The sequence below is a fragment of the Protomyctophum bolini genome (assembly GCF_963924005.1).
Source record: "Protomyctophum bolini genome assembly, chromosome: 3".
NCBI lineage: Eukaryota > Metazoa > Chordata > Actinopteri > Myctophiformes > Myctophidae > Protomyctophum > Protomyctophum bolini.
The window spans coordinates 29,082,094-29,099,267 of NC_137864.1; the positions used below are offsets into that span (position 1 = coordinate 29,082,094).

Below are 17,174 nucleotides of genomic sequence, written 5' to 3' on the forward strand. Positions count from 1 at the left end.
AAAAAAAGGAAAAAAAAATCTGGAAAATGAAATAAAAATAAATAAATCTGAATGAAGTTATCTTTAATTACATTATTATAAGTAATACTATTAGAGTTGTACTATTACTCGAACGAAAATAAAAGTTTGGGGCGGGGGGGGGGGGGGGGGGGAGATGCAATGCAAATGAAAGACATATACTGTGTATCCCTATTCCCTGACATAATTTTATAGCTAAACGGACAGAATTCTATTTTATTTGAATGATGAAACCCAGCTGCCATTAATAGTTCTTCACTTATAGCTATCTATTTTCAGGTAGATTGTTTTATTTTACTCAGTCAGCCATATCACTACTACATTTTTTTCATGAAAAAGGTCATAGCTGGGTAATCTATTTTCAGGCAAATTGTGTTTATTGTATTTTATTTTACTCAGCCATAACAATTTATTTTCTGTTAACCAACTTGCTGGCTGGCAGGCAGGCAGACAGCTACTCATAGACAGGCAGACAGACAGCTACTCATGGATAATTGGACAGGCAGGCAGTCAGACAGCTACTCATAGACAGGCAGACAGACAGCTACTCATGGAGAATTGGACAGGCAGGCAGACAGCTACTCATAGACAGGCAGACAGACAGCTACTCATGGAGAATTGGACAGGCAGGCAGGCAGACAGCTACTCATAGACAGGCAGACAGACAGCTACTCATGGAGAATTGGACAGGCAGGCAGGCAGACAGCTACTCATAGACAGGCAGACAGACAGCTACTCATGGACAATTGGACAGGCAGGCATGAAGGCAGACAGCTACTCATAGACAGACAGACAGCTACTCATGGACAATTGGACAGGCAGGAAGGCAGACAGCTACTCATAGACAGACAGACAGCTACTCATGGACAATTGGACAGGCAGGCAGGCAGACAGCTACTCATAGACAGACAGACAGCTACTCATGGACAATTGGACAGGCAGGAAGGCAGACAGCTACTCATAGACAGGCAGACAGACAGCTACTCATGGACAATTAGGCAGGCAGGCAGGCAGACAGCTACTCATAGACAGGCAGACAGACAGCTACTCATGGACAATTAGGCAGGCAGGCAGACAGCTACTCAGACAGGCAGACAGACAGCTACTCATGGACAATTGGACAGACAGACAGACAGGCAGGCAGGCAGACAGCTACTCATAGACAGGCAGGCAGACAGCTACTCATAGACAGGCAGACAGTAAGACAGCTACTCATGGACAGACAGACAGGCAGGCAGGCAAAGAGCTACTCATGTTATGTTATTATGTTATTATAACAGCTACTCATGTTATGTGCAATAATTTGTGCAGTTATGGAAACAGCTCTTTGTGTTTATGCAAGAAAATGTAACACATTTATTTATTTACATATTGTGTGCATGCACATTGTACTTTCCGCCGCGGATTTATTTATTTCCCAAATGGTCTAAAATTGAGTTATTTAGCATACTTTTACCAATGAATTAGCCTATACACAGACAACGACTGATTAGCCTATTTTGGACGATATGGGTCTTTTCTCGAGTCACTCCGCTGAAAGTGTCAGTGTTGCTGCCTTACACACCCGCCGCCTATGGGCACTGTACTGTAGGCATATAATACCTGGCTAGGTGAAAACAAAAGAAACCCGATTAGCATTTGAGTACTTTTAACACCTCTGAACAGCCGGCGGAATTCCAGAGCATGTGTAAATACGCTAGTATGCAGTCTGTGACAGAGTCACAGAGTGTCAATAATTCCCAGAAAATCTGTAATGTTAATATAAAATGTCCACGAAAATCCTCATGGGGGCTAAAAGGGGCTATTTAATTCTTCATATAGCCCCCACAGACTCGACGTCGTTGGACAGACTCCACTTCATGTTTCAGCTGTGTTTTTAAACTCAGTAGTGTGCAATTGCGAGTGTGCACAGCGCACACACGCAATTGCAGCTGGAGGGCGACGCGACACACACACCCCCCCCCCCCCACACACACACACACACACACACACACGCACACTTTTTTTCGCTCGAAATTCTTATTCACAATGACATCGAGTTGAGGTGTTTGTTTTAAGGGTAATTGTTGCATAAGCGCTATTTCGCACTATTTCTCCCTCCCCTCCCCTGTGTCTGAAGCAGCTAGCATGGAAGCTATATGGATTATGGAAGCTTTCCCTCCGATTGCACACACAACCATGCCGTTATCCACGCGTCCATCCGATTGCTTTTAATGTAAATGTCCCATCCACTGAGCAAAAGCGATATAAGCGCCTTATTCATTCATTCGATTCATTTGGGTGTGGGGCTGTGCAGTGGTGTGGGCAGCCTTTCTGACGGAGGCTCGGAGCTGCTGCTGCTGACGCTGTTCGAGTCGCATGGAGCAGTATAGAGTAGGCGTGGCGCAGCATTAGAAGGGCGCAGCAAATGCACGACATTGAGGGGTAGAAACCATCCCGGTCGCGTGGTTCATCTAACGCGTGTGTCACTGTGAAGGACTGGCCCCATTAAGTGAACGTAGTTGGCGTAGTAGACGCCAACATGACGATTCTGACGTAGGCTGTTGATGTTGAGCAACAATGGCGTGGTTGACAAAAGTAATATTTATTCAGTAATTAAGACATTTCTTTCAATGAAATGTAGCCTATATGTATTCTGGGAGTGTGCCGAATTTATTTTGCATATAGAGATGTGTGGTGAAAGTGTGGTTGGGTCGGAGAAAGCTGTTGGATAAACGGCCATGTGCTTGTGTACCCCTGTCTATTAGGGTAGCAGGATACTGTACTGCACTCCTTAGTATTGCACTGTACTGTAATGTTGTCCTCTGTACTGTACTTTACTGTACGTCTTTACTGTACTGTACTGTACTGTTGTTAGTGTTGTTATTGTTGTTTTTCTTATAATGATTATTATTATTATTGTTATTATGATTACATGCATTATTGTTCTGATGTGAGCTTGTTTGTAAATGAGTGAGTTTACAAAGAAGTTTATTGTTATTATTATTATTATTATGATTATTATTATTAGTATTGTTATTGTGATTATTACATGGATTATTGTTGTGATGTGAGCTTGTGGCTGACTGACTATCTAGAAAATGAAAACATGGCACTTCATTTAAAATAGGTTACAGACCCCTGTTATATGCGCTTGTTTTGGGATTATTTTTATAGACCTATTTACTTGTTTCTATGAGACATGGCAACAGCAGCGAAAGGCATCCACGTCTTTCTCTTGTGAAATGCTGAGATTAGAAACGACCATAATTATTTCATTTCTCAACCTTAAAAAATAAATAAAGACATCTCCATAATCCTTGGGAAGTGTGTGTAGCAAAAGTAGTCGGCATTGTCATGGTTGAAAGTATTCATGCAACACTGACGCTGTAAGCTGTGTGATGCTAACGCGCTAACACCGTTAGCATGGTCTGTGTTGGTGAAAGGGAAAAGGATAGATATGAAACTACTGGCCAAAATAAAAGTCATACAAAACACAACACCTAAAATCGGAATGTGATGGTGACCTATTGAGCACAAACAGACAATCATGATTTGCTTGCTGGACCTATAATTAATTTATGTGCATTACATTTCCACCTCGCACATATAAATCAAGCCACAGTGCAGTCAGAGAGTAGTTCACAGGTCACACACAGGAGCAGTGAAAGGGGGAGGGGACTTGGGATGGCAGTGTAGAGTAGGCACGACATTGAGGGGTAGAAACCATCCCGGTCGCGTGGTTGATGTAACGCGTGTGTCACTGTGAAGGACTGGCCCCATTAAGTGAACGTAGTTGGCGTAGTAGACGCCAACATGACGATTCTGACGTAGGCTGTTGAGGTTGAGCAAGAATAGCGTGTTTCAGAAAAGTAATATTTAAACAGTAAATAAGACATTTTTGGCGAATGCAATGTAGTCTATGTCTTTTGTGGGAGTGTGCAGGTTTTATTTTGCATAGAGAGATGTGTGGTGGAAGTGTGGCTTGGTCGGAGATAGAGCACGAATGAACGGCCAGGTGCTCATGCACCCCTTTCTATTAGGGTAGCAGGATACCAGTGATAATGGTCAGTTGGTGGTGTTTGTGAGGTATTATGATGATACCAGTGATAATGGTCAGTTGGTGGTGTTTGTGAGGTATTATGAGGAGGGTATGAGGCAAAGTGAGAGTTTATTGAGTATTAATTTAGTGTTTGAGTGGTGCAACCACTCCTATAGACAGCTATGTGTGTGTCCCTCCCTGTGTCCGAGCATGAAAATAGCGTTTTTTCAGTTCCAAGTATTTTGTAGTTGCAGATATCGTGATATATCATTGATAAAATTTCATACAATATATCGATATATCGCAATATATCGAATATTGTGATATTATCGTTATTGAGGGCCTAATATCGCGAGACCATATCGTCCCACGCCTAATTTCAATACACATACAGGGTGACATCTGGGAGTGTGACACATGGATTAACAGTAGAAACTGTTCTTCTGTCTGGGTGTTGTTTACACACTGTGCTGGGAGTACAGACAGTGCACTGCAGCATGCGACTGTACCCAGATGGTGTGTATCAAGGCCAACATAGAGCAATTTCATTCACGGCTTTCATGTCCACCTGCACTCGCTTGACAGATGTATCTCACTGCATTTTTGTTGTGGAAAGCGGACGGCAGCTATACTTGAACCAATAGCCTCGATTAATGTGTTGGCAGGGATATAGAAAAAACGAAAATATAGTCATAAAGTGCTGCCACTGCTGCCATCTACAGGTTTCACTTTTCACCTGTATCCTTTGATTAGATTTTTTTGTGCCAGGTTGAGGCAAGAAGCCCAAAGGGCTAATACTCTACCTATGTAAGATATACTACCATCCTCTTCTCCTCCCTGTCGTAAATCTTTTGAAAGAAATTGTCACGTCAGGTTGAAAGTGGTTAAGAGTCGGGGGAGCAATTACAGACCTCCTGGGGAAGGAGAACTTGACAGTGTTCTGAATGAATCCGTAGCAGCAGGGGCTGACCACAAAGGATGCTCCGGCCTGGATGCAATGTCCCACCACCATGTCTGTCGCAACACCACACGCATGAAGGGCCACCTGTAAGACAACATTCATAAAGAACATACAAGCTGATTGAGTGACATACACAGGAACATGCAGGTAGAGACTACACAAACATGCAGACATGTCAATGTGTGTATATTTAGGAGTGTGTTTGTTGTACAGACACAAGCACAGACAGGCAGATCGCTAGGCAGACATATACATAGTACATACTGCGCATGAATGTACCCCCACACGCAGTCACACACACACACACACACACATACACACACACACACACACACACACACAAAACAAAAACAAAAGATATTACAAAAGAAAAAAAACACATAATCACTCCCATCGTTTCCTATAGGGCTGCATATTTAAAATGCATACATGCTTTGAAAAGTTGTGGACATTAAGGAGTTAGGACAAAATGCTGAGCTGAGGCACGGATGCCTCAGGCTTCCCATTGAGCAGGAGAAACTGTGTGTGACAATGTGGCCATTAGCCCCGGAGTCCATAGATATTGGTAGATGGAGAGGCAGAGAAAACAGCCTATGGCTCTCTGTATGACTGTTTTGGAGCAGCTGAATTTACCAAGCAATGTCTCTCAGTCTCTAGGAGGGAGCTCTGTCTTTCCAAGGAATAATGTCAGAAGTGAGGATTAACCCGTGCTTGCGGTTATGGTTAGGTTAGGGTTTGGGGTAGGTTGTCGTTCTAATGACAGTTGGACCAATAGTATGTCGGAACTAAAGTCTGTACCCGTCCTGCCGTCAGCACAAAGAATCCACAGGCATCGTTTAGTTATTAGTCAGCTTCTCTACCACCGGGCCAACGTTGACATTCTTGCATATTGCCCACCAAGGAGCTGTCCGTTGGTGTCAGAGAGTCTGGACCCATGTCGCCATGACAACACCACAGAACAGAAGTCTAGTAAGAGTGACTGCAGCCCCAGATATTAGGGTACACTATATAGTCTGAGAATCAAGACTGAATCTTTATTTATTCTTTTCTCCAACTAAACCAAGGTTGCTAGGGCTTTGTCAAAATGATGCGACAGGAGAGACAAACATGGGTCAGGAGAGTGGCTACATCAGTACCCATTATTAAATACTGAAGTAAGATACCGTATCTACCGACATGCAGACACAGACACAGTACCGGGGGCCAACTCATTAAAGCCGTCTAGAACTCGGCACAGGGGAACATTTCTCAGGACAGCATCCAGCTCTCCCTGGAAATGCTTTGGCAGAATTTAGCCATTGTAGCTTAGAAAAGAAAAAAGAAAAGGAGAGCGAAAAAAGGCAGTATCATGGTTTGATCAAAACCAGATTTCAAATTATTTACACTAGTGCTGCACGATTAATAAAAAAAGATTGCGATCTAGATTCCTAGACACCTACTGTATGCGATCTCATTTCTAAATTTGAGCAAGGATCGTGCAGCACTAGTTGGCTGTCCAATTTTTTTTGTTATGTTTTTGCTACAAGAGAGAGACTTTATTAAGAGAGGTTTAAGTCAAGCACTTCTGATGTCTGTTAAAAGCCATAGTAGTTGGATCCAGGTGCCACATTTTGAATCCAGCAACTACAGAATGGAAAAAAATTGAATCGTGAAGAGGAAAATAGAGATTCACATTTGAGCAAGAATCGTGCAGCACTACTTTACACATAAAAATCCTGTGAAAATGTACCCAAATGGCCTGTAGTACTGACTTGCACCCTAGCGTCCCTATTCTGGGGTGAGCATTTGGCAAAAATAGCAGATCTACAAAAATGTAGGTGTAGAGAGGGAAAGAAAAGGGGGCGAATCTAGAACCCCGGGGGACTCTGGCCAACAAAGTACAAAGGGATTAAGTAAGTTAATTAATATTCATACTGAGGATTTTACCGCATAAGCAGTCTGACGAGAGAACGTATACACTTTTAAAGCAGGTTGAGTGTGTGTAACTATAAGATGGAAATAAGAAATAAGCCCAACGATGATGGTTAGGGTTTCTAAACTGCCCACAGCCCTTCTATGAGACACAGAGTAGGAAAATAATGGTGGTATTTTATCAGTGTGGGCCAATTATATGAAGGTAGGTTGAAAAATGGTGATGTGGTCCTTTAATACAAAAAAATTATCTCCACTTGTTTGGATATGAAGTTTTTAAAAGGGGCAGTCTATCAGTGGGGACTTGTGTCTCTTTCCAATTCAAGCCGATAGCTCATTTTTAACCATCCTCGATATGCAGTTCATATTCATGTGGGAAATGGCTTATATCTCCTGAAACCATTTTTGGACAGCTAATTAGAAAGAATCTGCTTTTCCCTCCTCGTCTGGGATTTATAACGATGTTGTTAAATGTATGATTCTTTTCTAATATATAAGACCCATCACAAAATGCCATACAAGATTTGGAGAGGTTTCTTGATTAATTAGGAGTATACCGTTTTGCATGTATTTTGCCCACTGAATACAAACCATGCATAACAATGACCAACCTTTTTTTCTAATTAAGTTGTTTTTATTTAGTTGTTACCTCTGTACCCTGTAAAGTGTCTTTGGGTAGAAAAGCGCTATATAAGTTTGAGATATTATTATTATTATTACTATTGTAGCCTCTAAAAGCGTGTCTCCCAATCCTTACAGTCAGAGACTACTACTTTAGTTAGACCTGGTGACACAAGCGGATTGCAATCTGAGAATCACTACTCTGGACTGCATGCTGTCGAAAAGAGTGAAAATTGCTTAAAATAACCTTTAATAAATAAATTGTTCGTATAATTTACTATACTGCTATTGTATCTCCCCCAAGCATTTGTAATGCAAGCACAGCATAAATCAGGGATGAATTTGCAGCCATTCAGGACCCAGGGCCATTTACAAAAGCATATTCTATATGAATCACAACTGTCTGTGGGATTGTTTCCGAGGGGGGGGAGTTTTATCTGCATATTTCACTCAATAATTAAAAGCAGGAAATAATGGGAACTCATTATTCATTATAGGCTGTGTAATTATACCTACGCATTTGGAGACAACAAACTCCAACTGCACTGCCAGCTGTAACAGCACTGCATATCTTATATCACACCCTTGTTTAATGGTGAGGTCACTGAGGTGCTTATTACCTTTCAAAATATAGTTTATTTTGTTACTTTTCTATGGCTTGATCTACATCCAGCTGTTCATTTTTGTCTTGTTATGTTTGACTTTCAGTTCACACAGTTCCAATATCACTATCAACTTAATCCCTAAAATTATCCTGCTCTGTACGTGTGTGTGTGTGTGTGTGTGTGTGTGTGTGTGTGTGTGTGTGTGTGTGTGTGTGTGTGTGTGTGCATGTGCATTGTGTGATGGTCAATAATATGACTAATGTTAGGCACACACACATTTTCAGGAAGTGGAATGCATATACACTACTAGCTCTGTTGTCATGGTGTTTAAAATGCATTTATGTGTGGACTTGTGAATGGTGTAATAATTAATTTCTATTTTTAATAAAATATTTGGAAGCTGATTTTCAACTCTAGTGGTGATTATGTTCTGTTCACATTTCAAGCCAAGTTTAGGTCAAAGAGCTGAGCATAATTTCCAGATTTCCAGTGAGTAGTGAGTACGTACATCGTTATACTTTTCATACCCACAAATACAATTCTAGAAACAAGGAACAAAAATGAAAAGAAAGACCAGGCAAATAAAAACAGAAATCCTGTGGAATCGGCACTGGCAATGATCATGAAGAAGTCCTCTTACAACATGATCAACAGCCACCCACACAAGACTAAGTGAAATCAAATCAATGTAGCTTTTCCCCTTAAAAGTTATCTCAAACCAAGAACAAAAAAGATCAATTGGTAGAATAAATTATAAGCCAACACGGCATAACACAGAAATTATATGTGATGGCATTTACACCCATACAAAATCAAGATGAATTACAAATCTATAAACTCCACAACTTCCCATATCTTCTCATAATACTGTTTGTGTTTGTACGATTTCAAGGCCCCTGGGATCTCAAAGGTGCCCACAGACAGGAACCTTGTTTATAGATCTTGTGGCACAACGTATTTCGGGCATCCAGTGTTGATATGTTGCCGTGGGGCCCAGCATTCCAAGCGTCTCCCTGCCTCAGGGGCCCTGGCTCACTGTTTGTCCCTCTGGAGAAGGGATGACAGACTAAATATACTCCAGCTAACAGAATACCATAACCCTGATAACAGTCTCACTCTCACACCTGGCCCACGAACAGCCAGGAGTAGAGTACAGCTCGTCTAAGAATAGCTATGCCTCTGAAATAACTTAATTAGCGTCATTAATTGAATGTTTGACTAAAAATGGGAGCATGTTGAATCCAGGGCTACAGGATGACAGTTGTCAGGTGTGAACATCTTTGGGTGATTAGGTGCAGCAAAGGGTGAACATTCCAAGGTAGGGCATTGCAAATGAGAAGCAAGGCAAGTGAGTAAAATTAGACAAATACGAGGGCTTGCTTTGAATAAATATTTATAATAATTAAATAATGGTATGTGCTTCTTGGTGAATAGTCATGTCAAACGATTTGCGATGTGTGTATACATGTGTGATTGTGTGAGGTGTGTCAGCATGTGTGTGGTATGATGAAGACTTGATTCCCCGTGCAACGAGGAGAAGACTATTCTGCAATGTTTGTTTTTCTCCAAGTGGAGCTGGTCTCTGTGGAATGGTCAGGTGGCAACAATGGTTCCTTCTAATTACAGCAGGTACACACAGATACCCGTTTGTCCCAGGGAGGGTGAGAACGAGAGAGGCACAGAGGCTACTAGCACAGCTCCTTCTTTCTGAAAGTAGGGTATGACTCTTTAAGACAGAACAATATTTTTAACGTGCCTGCGAGAAGACCTGAAACACAAACGGAGCACTGGTGTCACCTATTTCCAAACAAAAGATAGAGGGAGAGAGAGAGAGAGAGAGAGAGAGAGAGAGAGGAGAGAGAGAGGAGAGTGAGCGAGAAGAGATTCATTTCACACAGAGTGAAAAGTGAAACTCCACAGCGCTTGTTTTTGTGTTGCACAGCGAATCTTCCAACACAGTCACAACCATAATTAAGGACCTGTTTGCGCTAAATTGTAATTATGCAGTTACGGTAAGTCAATGGCACCACAGAGCGAGGTGGGCGTTTAGTCAATAGAAAGTGTATTGTGTGTAGTGTGTGTAGACTGTAGTGGTGAGTGTTGAAACTTGCAGAGAGTATTTATAAGTGCTGGGTTCTAACTCCAGTTAGGTTGTCCCCCTGGCAAAAATAAATCAATAAAACTAGTCAAATAAGTCAATCATCATTCATCAGTCACACTGTGCTATCATGTAGCACGTTGAGTGGAAATAAGCAAAATCCTTATGAAGTAGCCTATGGCCAGGCACTGTAGTTGGCCACACAAACAGACACATCTTGAAGTGTCTTGGCGGAGATGCTGGCACTATAAGAATCGTTGATGAATTAGGAAGTACAGGGTGACCAGGGGTCCACGCTGCCTCTATAATTTATATAAACTCTGAAATGGTAGGCAACAGTTTCTGCTTTTGTTATAAACATGCTTCCTTCCAGAAACCATTACTGAAAATACAAGTCCATGCCTTTTGTTTTTAGGAAGTGAACCACAAAGGAATTGAGCAATGCACTCTAAAAAATAGAATGCAAGGAGAGGAGAGGAAAATATTTCCCTTAATGATTTCTGTTGGAAAAGGTCATACTCAGCATTAATGATGATGGGGTAACAAGCGTTGCCCCGCAGTTGGGTAGGTACAATTATTCATTATTTTTCATAAATTTTGTGCAAGCTGCTATGACAAAAATAATCTATTGTGATCTATTGTTACAGTATGTAACCATGTTACATACTGTAAGGTAGTGAAAGCACAGATCATGTGAACAGCATAATTGTCATTATTACATGTTTTCTATATAGTGTCACATAAGTTTCAGTTTACTAGTACACCGTTACTACGGGTAAAATTATAGCTTATGGTATCAATGCAAATTCCTAGACCTACGTATCTACTGTTCTTTAGAGTCAAGGGAATAAAAGAGTAGTGTCCTGAACTAGCCTGAATGTAGCGATACTAGTATCGCTGCATACCATATTTGCAACCCTGGTTGGTTATAGAATGGTTCCAGAATCCAGACTAATCTGGTTCACTCATCTCCACTTCGGCCGTGAAGTCCTCCCAGAATTGAGAGGGGCCAGACTTAATCTGCCTGGGGCAATATGCACTGCAAAGGCAGATGAAGGCTGGCTACGTGAGGCTAGTCCTGAACAGCAAACAGCATTTGTTTTTCAAGTATGAAATAATTTCCCTGATTCTGGCAACAACATTTCAATGGTCAGATGAACTTCTAACACTCAGTGGTAGTGCTGGAGGAATGCAGTTCCAACAATATTTGCAACAACAAAAAAAAGTCAAATCTCAGCGAGTGAGCTGCTTCTGTTGCTGAGCGTACTCACCCCAATGTCAAAGGGGCCAGTGAAGTAGTCTAAATTCGCTTGAATGAAGCCTATGTTGGCCAGACCCAGTTCTGCACTGCGACTCTTGGCCCTGAGCAAGGACTCTTCCTTGTTTTCTATGAGGATCACCTGGAAGAAGATAATGCATATTTAATATCCATTTGTTTTCCAATTTTATTCCAACAGTTACTGTACATAGCTCCAGAGAATGTGATAAATAAAAACTAGGAAGACCAACCATGACATCTGAATTGCCTTTTTATTAATTATTTGTATTATTATTATTTTAGTCATTATGCCAATTGATTCCTCCCCACACACATTTGTGTTGTTGTCACTGCGTTTTGTGTAGTATTGTATAGTATTTGTATTGATTAAATAACAAAGTATATAGTATAAATAAATAATTACTATAATTTGATGATTACTCAAAGGGCTATACGCATCATTATTACCTGGCAATCTGGAAGTGTGTGAGCCAAAACAATCCCAACATGACCCTGAGAAAAATACAAATGAAAAATGAATTCAAGCCACAGAGACAGAGCAGACCACATATAGTCAACATCAAAAGGTTCTGTGATCAGCAGTCCCCATAGTGTTGACCATCAACCAGGTCCAGTGGGTACCGCTGCTCCTCACAAAGCACTGTTTCATCACTGTAATAACCACAAACACACAGCAAGAAACCAAGACAAAAGCAAAGCCAAAGAACAAACTGAAGAAATTAAGATTAGGACATTAGAATAGAGGAAGATTAGAGGGAAAGAATAAATGATATAGGGGTAGAAATTAAATCAACGGTTTTCTTCTGCTGTCCGACTCATTGCAAAAGTCAACTGTATAATTTAAGCCCAGTAACCAAAATTCCCCAGGCTCAAACCCAGCATAAGCCAAGTCTCCTGTCCTACCGCAAGTCTTCCTTGGCTAATTGTGACGCCTAAATGCAAGTTGCAAATAGTTCCTGTTTTTTAATTGCCTAAAATTAATTTCCTTTTAAATTTTCCCAATTATTGATATTTTCCTTAATAGCATGCAACTTATGTACATCTTATCACCTGCTGCTATTTTAACTGTCTCAATTTAAACTGCCTTTAAACACGTGCCTCATGTAAATACTGCACCTTATACATCAATGTGGTAGAATACATGTCAAATTGCCAATATGTCTTGTTTTGTGCTTACTGATATACATACTTCAATCATCCAAATCAAAAATCAACACCAAAAAGAGTCAATAGCAAGAGCAGAATAAGCTGTTACTTGGCATTGTCATAGCTGGGACAGAATTCGTTAAAATCGTGCACTTGGTGAGGTTTGGCATGGTGTTATGGCCCCTACACACTATAGGAGTTTTAAAGTTGTCGGCGAGTCATCAGATCGTCATGTATTTCACACTATAGGAGTCTTTTTTTTAAATCGGCTGTTGTGGCTTTCACACTAAACGATTGGTCACCGACTGGGCATCACACATTGCAAGAGTTCACCAAGATGCGATCCAGACCAGATATAGGCTATTTAGGCTATACACATAATTTGTTTTTTATTCCAATTCATTTTGACATCTCACACATGTGCAGGATGCTGTGATACAAGCACGAGACCGACACAGGACGCCCCTCTCTCTCTCCACAGTCCACACACACACACAGGATAGCCAGGCTACACAGCGAAATGTTTGTGATAGCGTGTAGCCGACGTGGGCTGCATCGACACAGGACGTTAAACCTAGATCTTCATGAAATAACTGCGTCGCGGCGCGCGCACACACACACACACACACACACACACACACACACACACACACACACACACACACACACACACTAACAGCAACATTGGGCTAATATAGCTACCATTGTACGACACAGGACAGGTATTTACCCAAGGAATAAAGGTTATATATATTGTAAATGTCGGTAACACTTGGTTCCTTTAACGTCTATTCTTTTCTTTAGTTTGAAGTTTGTTGTTTTCTTTGATTATTTTGGGTTACCATTATTTTGAAACTTCCTGTCTTTTGGTCTACTTTTACTTTGACACTTCCTGTTACCATCACATATATAGCTGAAGCCTGTTACCTTCACTCACCTCAGAGCCACTCACCACACACAGCCAGAGTGACACAGGGAGAGGGCATGTTTGAAGCAGCAGAGCCACATGTGTCCATCCCAGTATGATTGTTTGACAGAGTGCCTGCTTGCTGTGACTCTTTGTATGAAGCTCAAGGTGGCCTTTCCAGCCCAAGCACCCTCGATAAAGCGGAGCGAGGTAGTGTTTGTTTGTGTTTCATTTGAGTTCTTTATGATTTGGGGCTTAATTATTGTATTTTTGAGCTTTGTTTTGGTTTATGGTAAATTCAGCTATTGTGCATTTTGCTTTGGCATTTGTCTTACATTGAAATTAATTGAGTTATTGTATCACTGCATTATTTATAATTGACCTTAAATTAACCCTTTTTATTGTTGATTGAATACTGAAGTGATTAATCTAATGCACTGATTATTGATACTATTGTTGAGTGAGTGAAACTATGAAATGTTTGTTCTAAAAGTATATATTTATTCCATTTTATAGTTTTCACAGTGTTCAAATGGTGCTTCTTCTGAGAAATAAACACCCGTTGAAACCATCCATTTTCATTCACAATTCGAGGGGCAGCTACATATATTATCATCATCTGATCATCTATCGATACGACCGACGGACAGACAGACAGTGTCAGTGAGTGCTCTCATTGGCTGCAATACAGGACTTCTCGGGACGCGCTCGCAGCCCCTTTCACATTGTAGGATTTGCAGTCTGCGACAGTGCTAAATATCAAACGTGCGAGATATTCAAAAGCGCTGGGGAAAGCGTCGGTGAGCACTTTTATCGGCGCTGGGTCTTCTCGCAGAGCCTTTCACACACAGCGAGCAAAACCTCGCCTATCAAAGCCCGATCTTCCGTCAGATCGGGGGTTTTGTCGGCGAGCGCCAAAAATGGCTGCTTAAAATGCCTTTAAAATGTAAAAAGAACAATTATGCACTTGGTGACAAGTTTTAGATTTTTGGCATGATGTTAGGTATGGGCACAATCTTTAAAAAAAACGGTGGATGAATAGACAATTTATAGAAAGAAAGTTTAGAACTGCTTGGCTAATGGAAAGATCATGTGGAACATGTGGAGAGATTGTAGACAGTGAGGAATGAACTTTTTTCTTTTTTATAACTTTTTTTTATCCCACGATTTTGCAACCCAGTTTTTTCACCCAGTGCCAATTATCTAATGTAATCCTTCCTCTGCCAACCTGGGGGGGCAGCGGACTGACCTCATGCCTAAATGATGTATATAATGTACTTACCCCTCCACTGCAGAAATCCACCACGGTCTGACCAGTTCTGGCCCTCTCCATTACCATGGCAACCAAATTATTCAGCTGTTGCCTCTTCCTGGTCGCACGGACGTCTGACATTTTCCCTGCAATTAGAAGAAGAGTGTATAATGTTGTAATCATGAGTGCGTCAGCACAGGTGGAACATCTGTTAAGTCAAGTCAGTGTGTATAAGAAAGAAATCGAACTTAACACAGCAGTTCTTTATTTAGCTACTTTCATGAAAATCTTATGAATTCTAATGTGAAGACCAACTATAGTCACAGTATTATATAGTCAAAATACTTGCTGAATTCAACCAGCTGAATTTCTTTGCACTTATGGTCGATAACCGATATTACTGATGTCGATATCTCATTCTGTATTAAAAAATATATAATAATTGAATTCATTCTGAAAAATGTAACAGGGTATCTGCACTGCAGCCTTAGGCAAGTCAGATTTAACTTTAATACCTTACATTGTGAGCTTGTAGATCTGTTCAAGCTGTTACTTTGGGCTTGTTTATCTGTAAAGACAATTGATTGATGAATTGATTGATTAATCGGACCGATGCTGATTAATCAAAAACTAGAATCGGCCAATGTCGATGTGTTTGCCGATAAATCTCCCATCCCATTATTTTCTTTATTTAATTTCTCGTTTTTGTAACGCATTCCTGAGCAAATCAGACTCAATTGAGTCTCCTACTGACCAGCCACCTGGCCATCCAATTATTGGCTCAGGAATGCGTCAAAAACTCCTTTAAATATTGCCTCCATTATTTCACCAGCACGTTTTGAGACTATTTACAACGCAAACAACATCAAAACAAAGCCAGCGTGCCAAAAAGTGTGTTGTTGTCGTCTGCGGCAGAATTCTCCAGCTACTGTGAGAAGCGGCATGTGTACTCAGTGTGTTACTCCATTAACTCAAAGCACATTTTGGTCTCTGGAGCTTTCTTCAGAGTCTCTCTAGCCCTTCAAACAAGCCACATCGACACTGATCCACTGCCATGCAGTGACACTGTCATCTCTGGCTCATAAATCCAGAGTGATGAGTGTTTCCTTTACCCCAGAGTCACGCTACTGCGGCCACACAGATGGAATATCAGAAACACATTACCCACTTTTACTTTCGCCATCTCTTGCTCGCACGCGCACACGCACACTTATGCAAATTGACAACAACCAAGGGTGGATAGCAATGAAAGGAATGCAAGACCGGGTATTCTGTGGCACAAATGAGAAATGTCACAGCCTTATTGTTCCTCTGTCTCTGTCCCTCTCTCACTGGCTGATATTAAGCAGATCCCAGAGGAGATGAGAATGAAAGGAAAGAAAGTGAGAGATGAAATTAAGAAGTGGTGAAAATTAGGAACAGTATTGACCAGACTCCACGGTTCATTTGGATGAGTAATTGTCATTGACACTTGCGCTCTTGGGGAACTCCTGGGAGGCCTCACTATTGAAGCCTCCTGTTGCATCCAGAATACATTTAGGATTTAATTAGAACCGGCATTACAAGCGGGATGACATTGGAAATGCTGGCTACCGTAATTATATGTGATTAGATGCTGAATGTAATGTAGATAACTGGAGCTTCTGTTGGTCTAGCCTGCGCACCATTATCTTACACTGGATGTGTTGTCCTGTTGTCCCAATCCTATGTGTGACAGTGCACCTCTGTGTTGTACGTAGTACACATAGTCAGTTAGATGCTATGCTATCAGCACATAGAGTTATAAAGGATAAAGTGCGAACTTCCCCGCCCCCTACTATTCATTCAGTTTCTCAGTGGTGTTTTGAAGCACCCGGAAGAACAGTCTACTTCCAAATTCTTGCGATTTGGACACCAAAATATATACCATACATTTTAAATAAAAACTGCATGAAACACAGTAATCTAAAAAGAACACAAAATCCATTGCATTTCCTAATGACTGATTTATTAATTTAAAAAACTAACAAAAAAGTGTTTGAGTGAGAGCGGGATGGGATCGGGAGTCATTCTACCACGAGTGGGACGGGATGGGATATTTTTTTCCTCTGGCCCGGGATTGGGACAGGATGGGATTTTTTCTGTGGGAGTGGGATGGGACGGGAGTGAAAATCCACTCCTGTGTCAGTCTCTAGTGTGCATGCATGTCTTCCTGCATCCCTCTGTCTCATCATTGTCTCTTTCTTTGATGGTCACTCTGTGGCTCATGATCAAACCCATGCGCTCTGTCCCTGTGGGAGTGAGGGGGTGGGCATAGACCATAGAATAACTAACCGCTGTCCGACTTGGATGGAGTGGGTTCACAACTTACCCTTT

At 41.2% G+C, this 17,174-nt stretch overlaps 1 protein-coding gene across 2 annotated transcripts in view; it reads right to left on the reverse strand.

Moving 5' to 3' along the window:
- gstcd (glutathione S-transferase, C-terminal domain containing) overlaps nt 1-17,174 on the reverse strand; it is a 72,142-nt gene that overhangs the window by 13,906 nt on the left and 41,062 nt on the right. Inside the window, exons 6-9 of one of the 2 annotated variants that reach the window (XM_080759824.1) lie at nt 14,850-14,965; nt 11,962-12,006; nt 11,507-11,635; nt 4,951-5,084 (exon numbers count right to left, since the gene is read on the reverse strand). In XM_080759824.1, coding sequence (XP_080615950.1) covers nt 4,951-5,084; nt 11,507-11,635; nt 11,962-12,006; nt 14,850-14,965 — 424 coding nt within the window. The remainder of the gene's footprint in view (nt 1-4,950; nt 5,085-11,506; nt 11,636-11,961; nt 12,007-14,849; nt 14,966-17,174) is intronic. The other variant, XM_080759825.1, reaches the window with a different exon arrangement.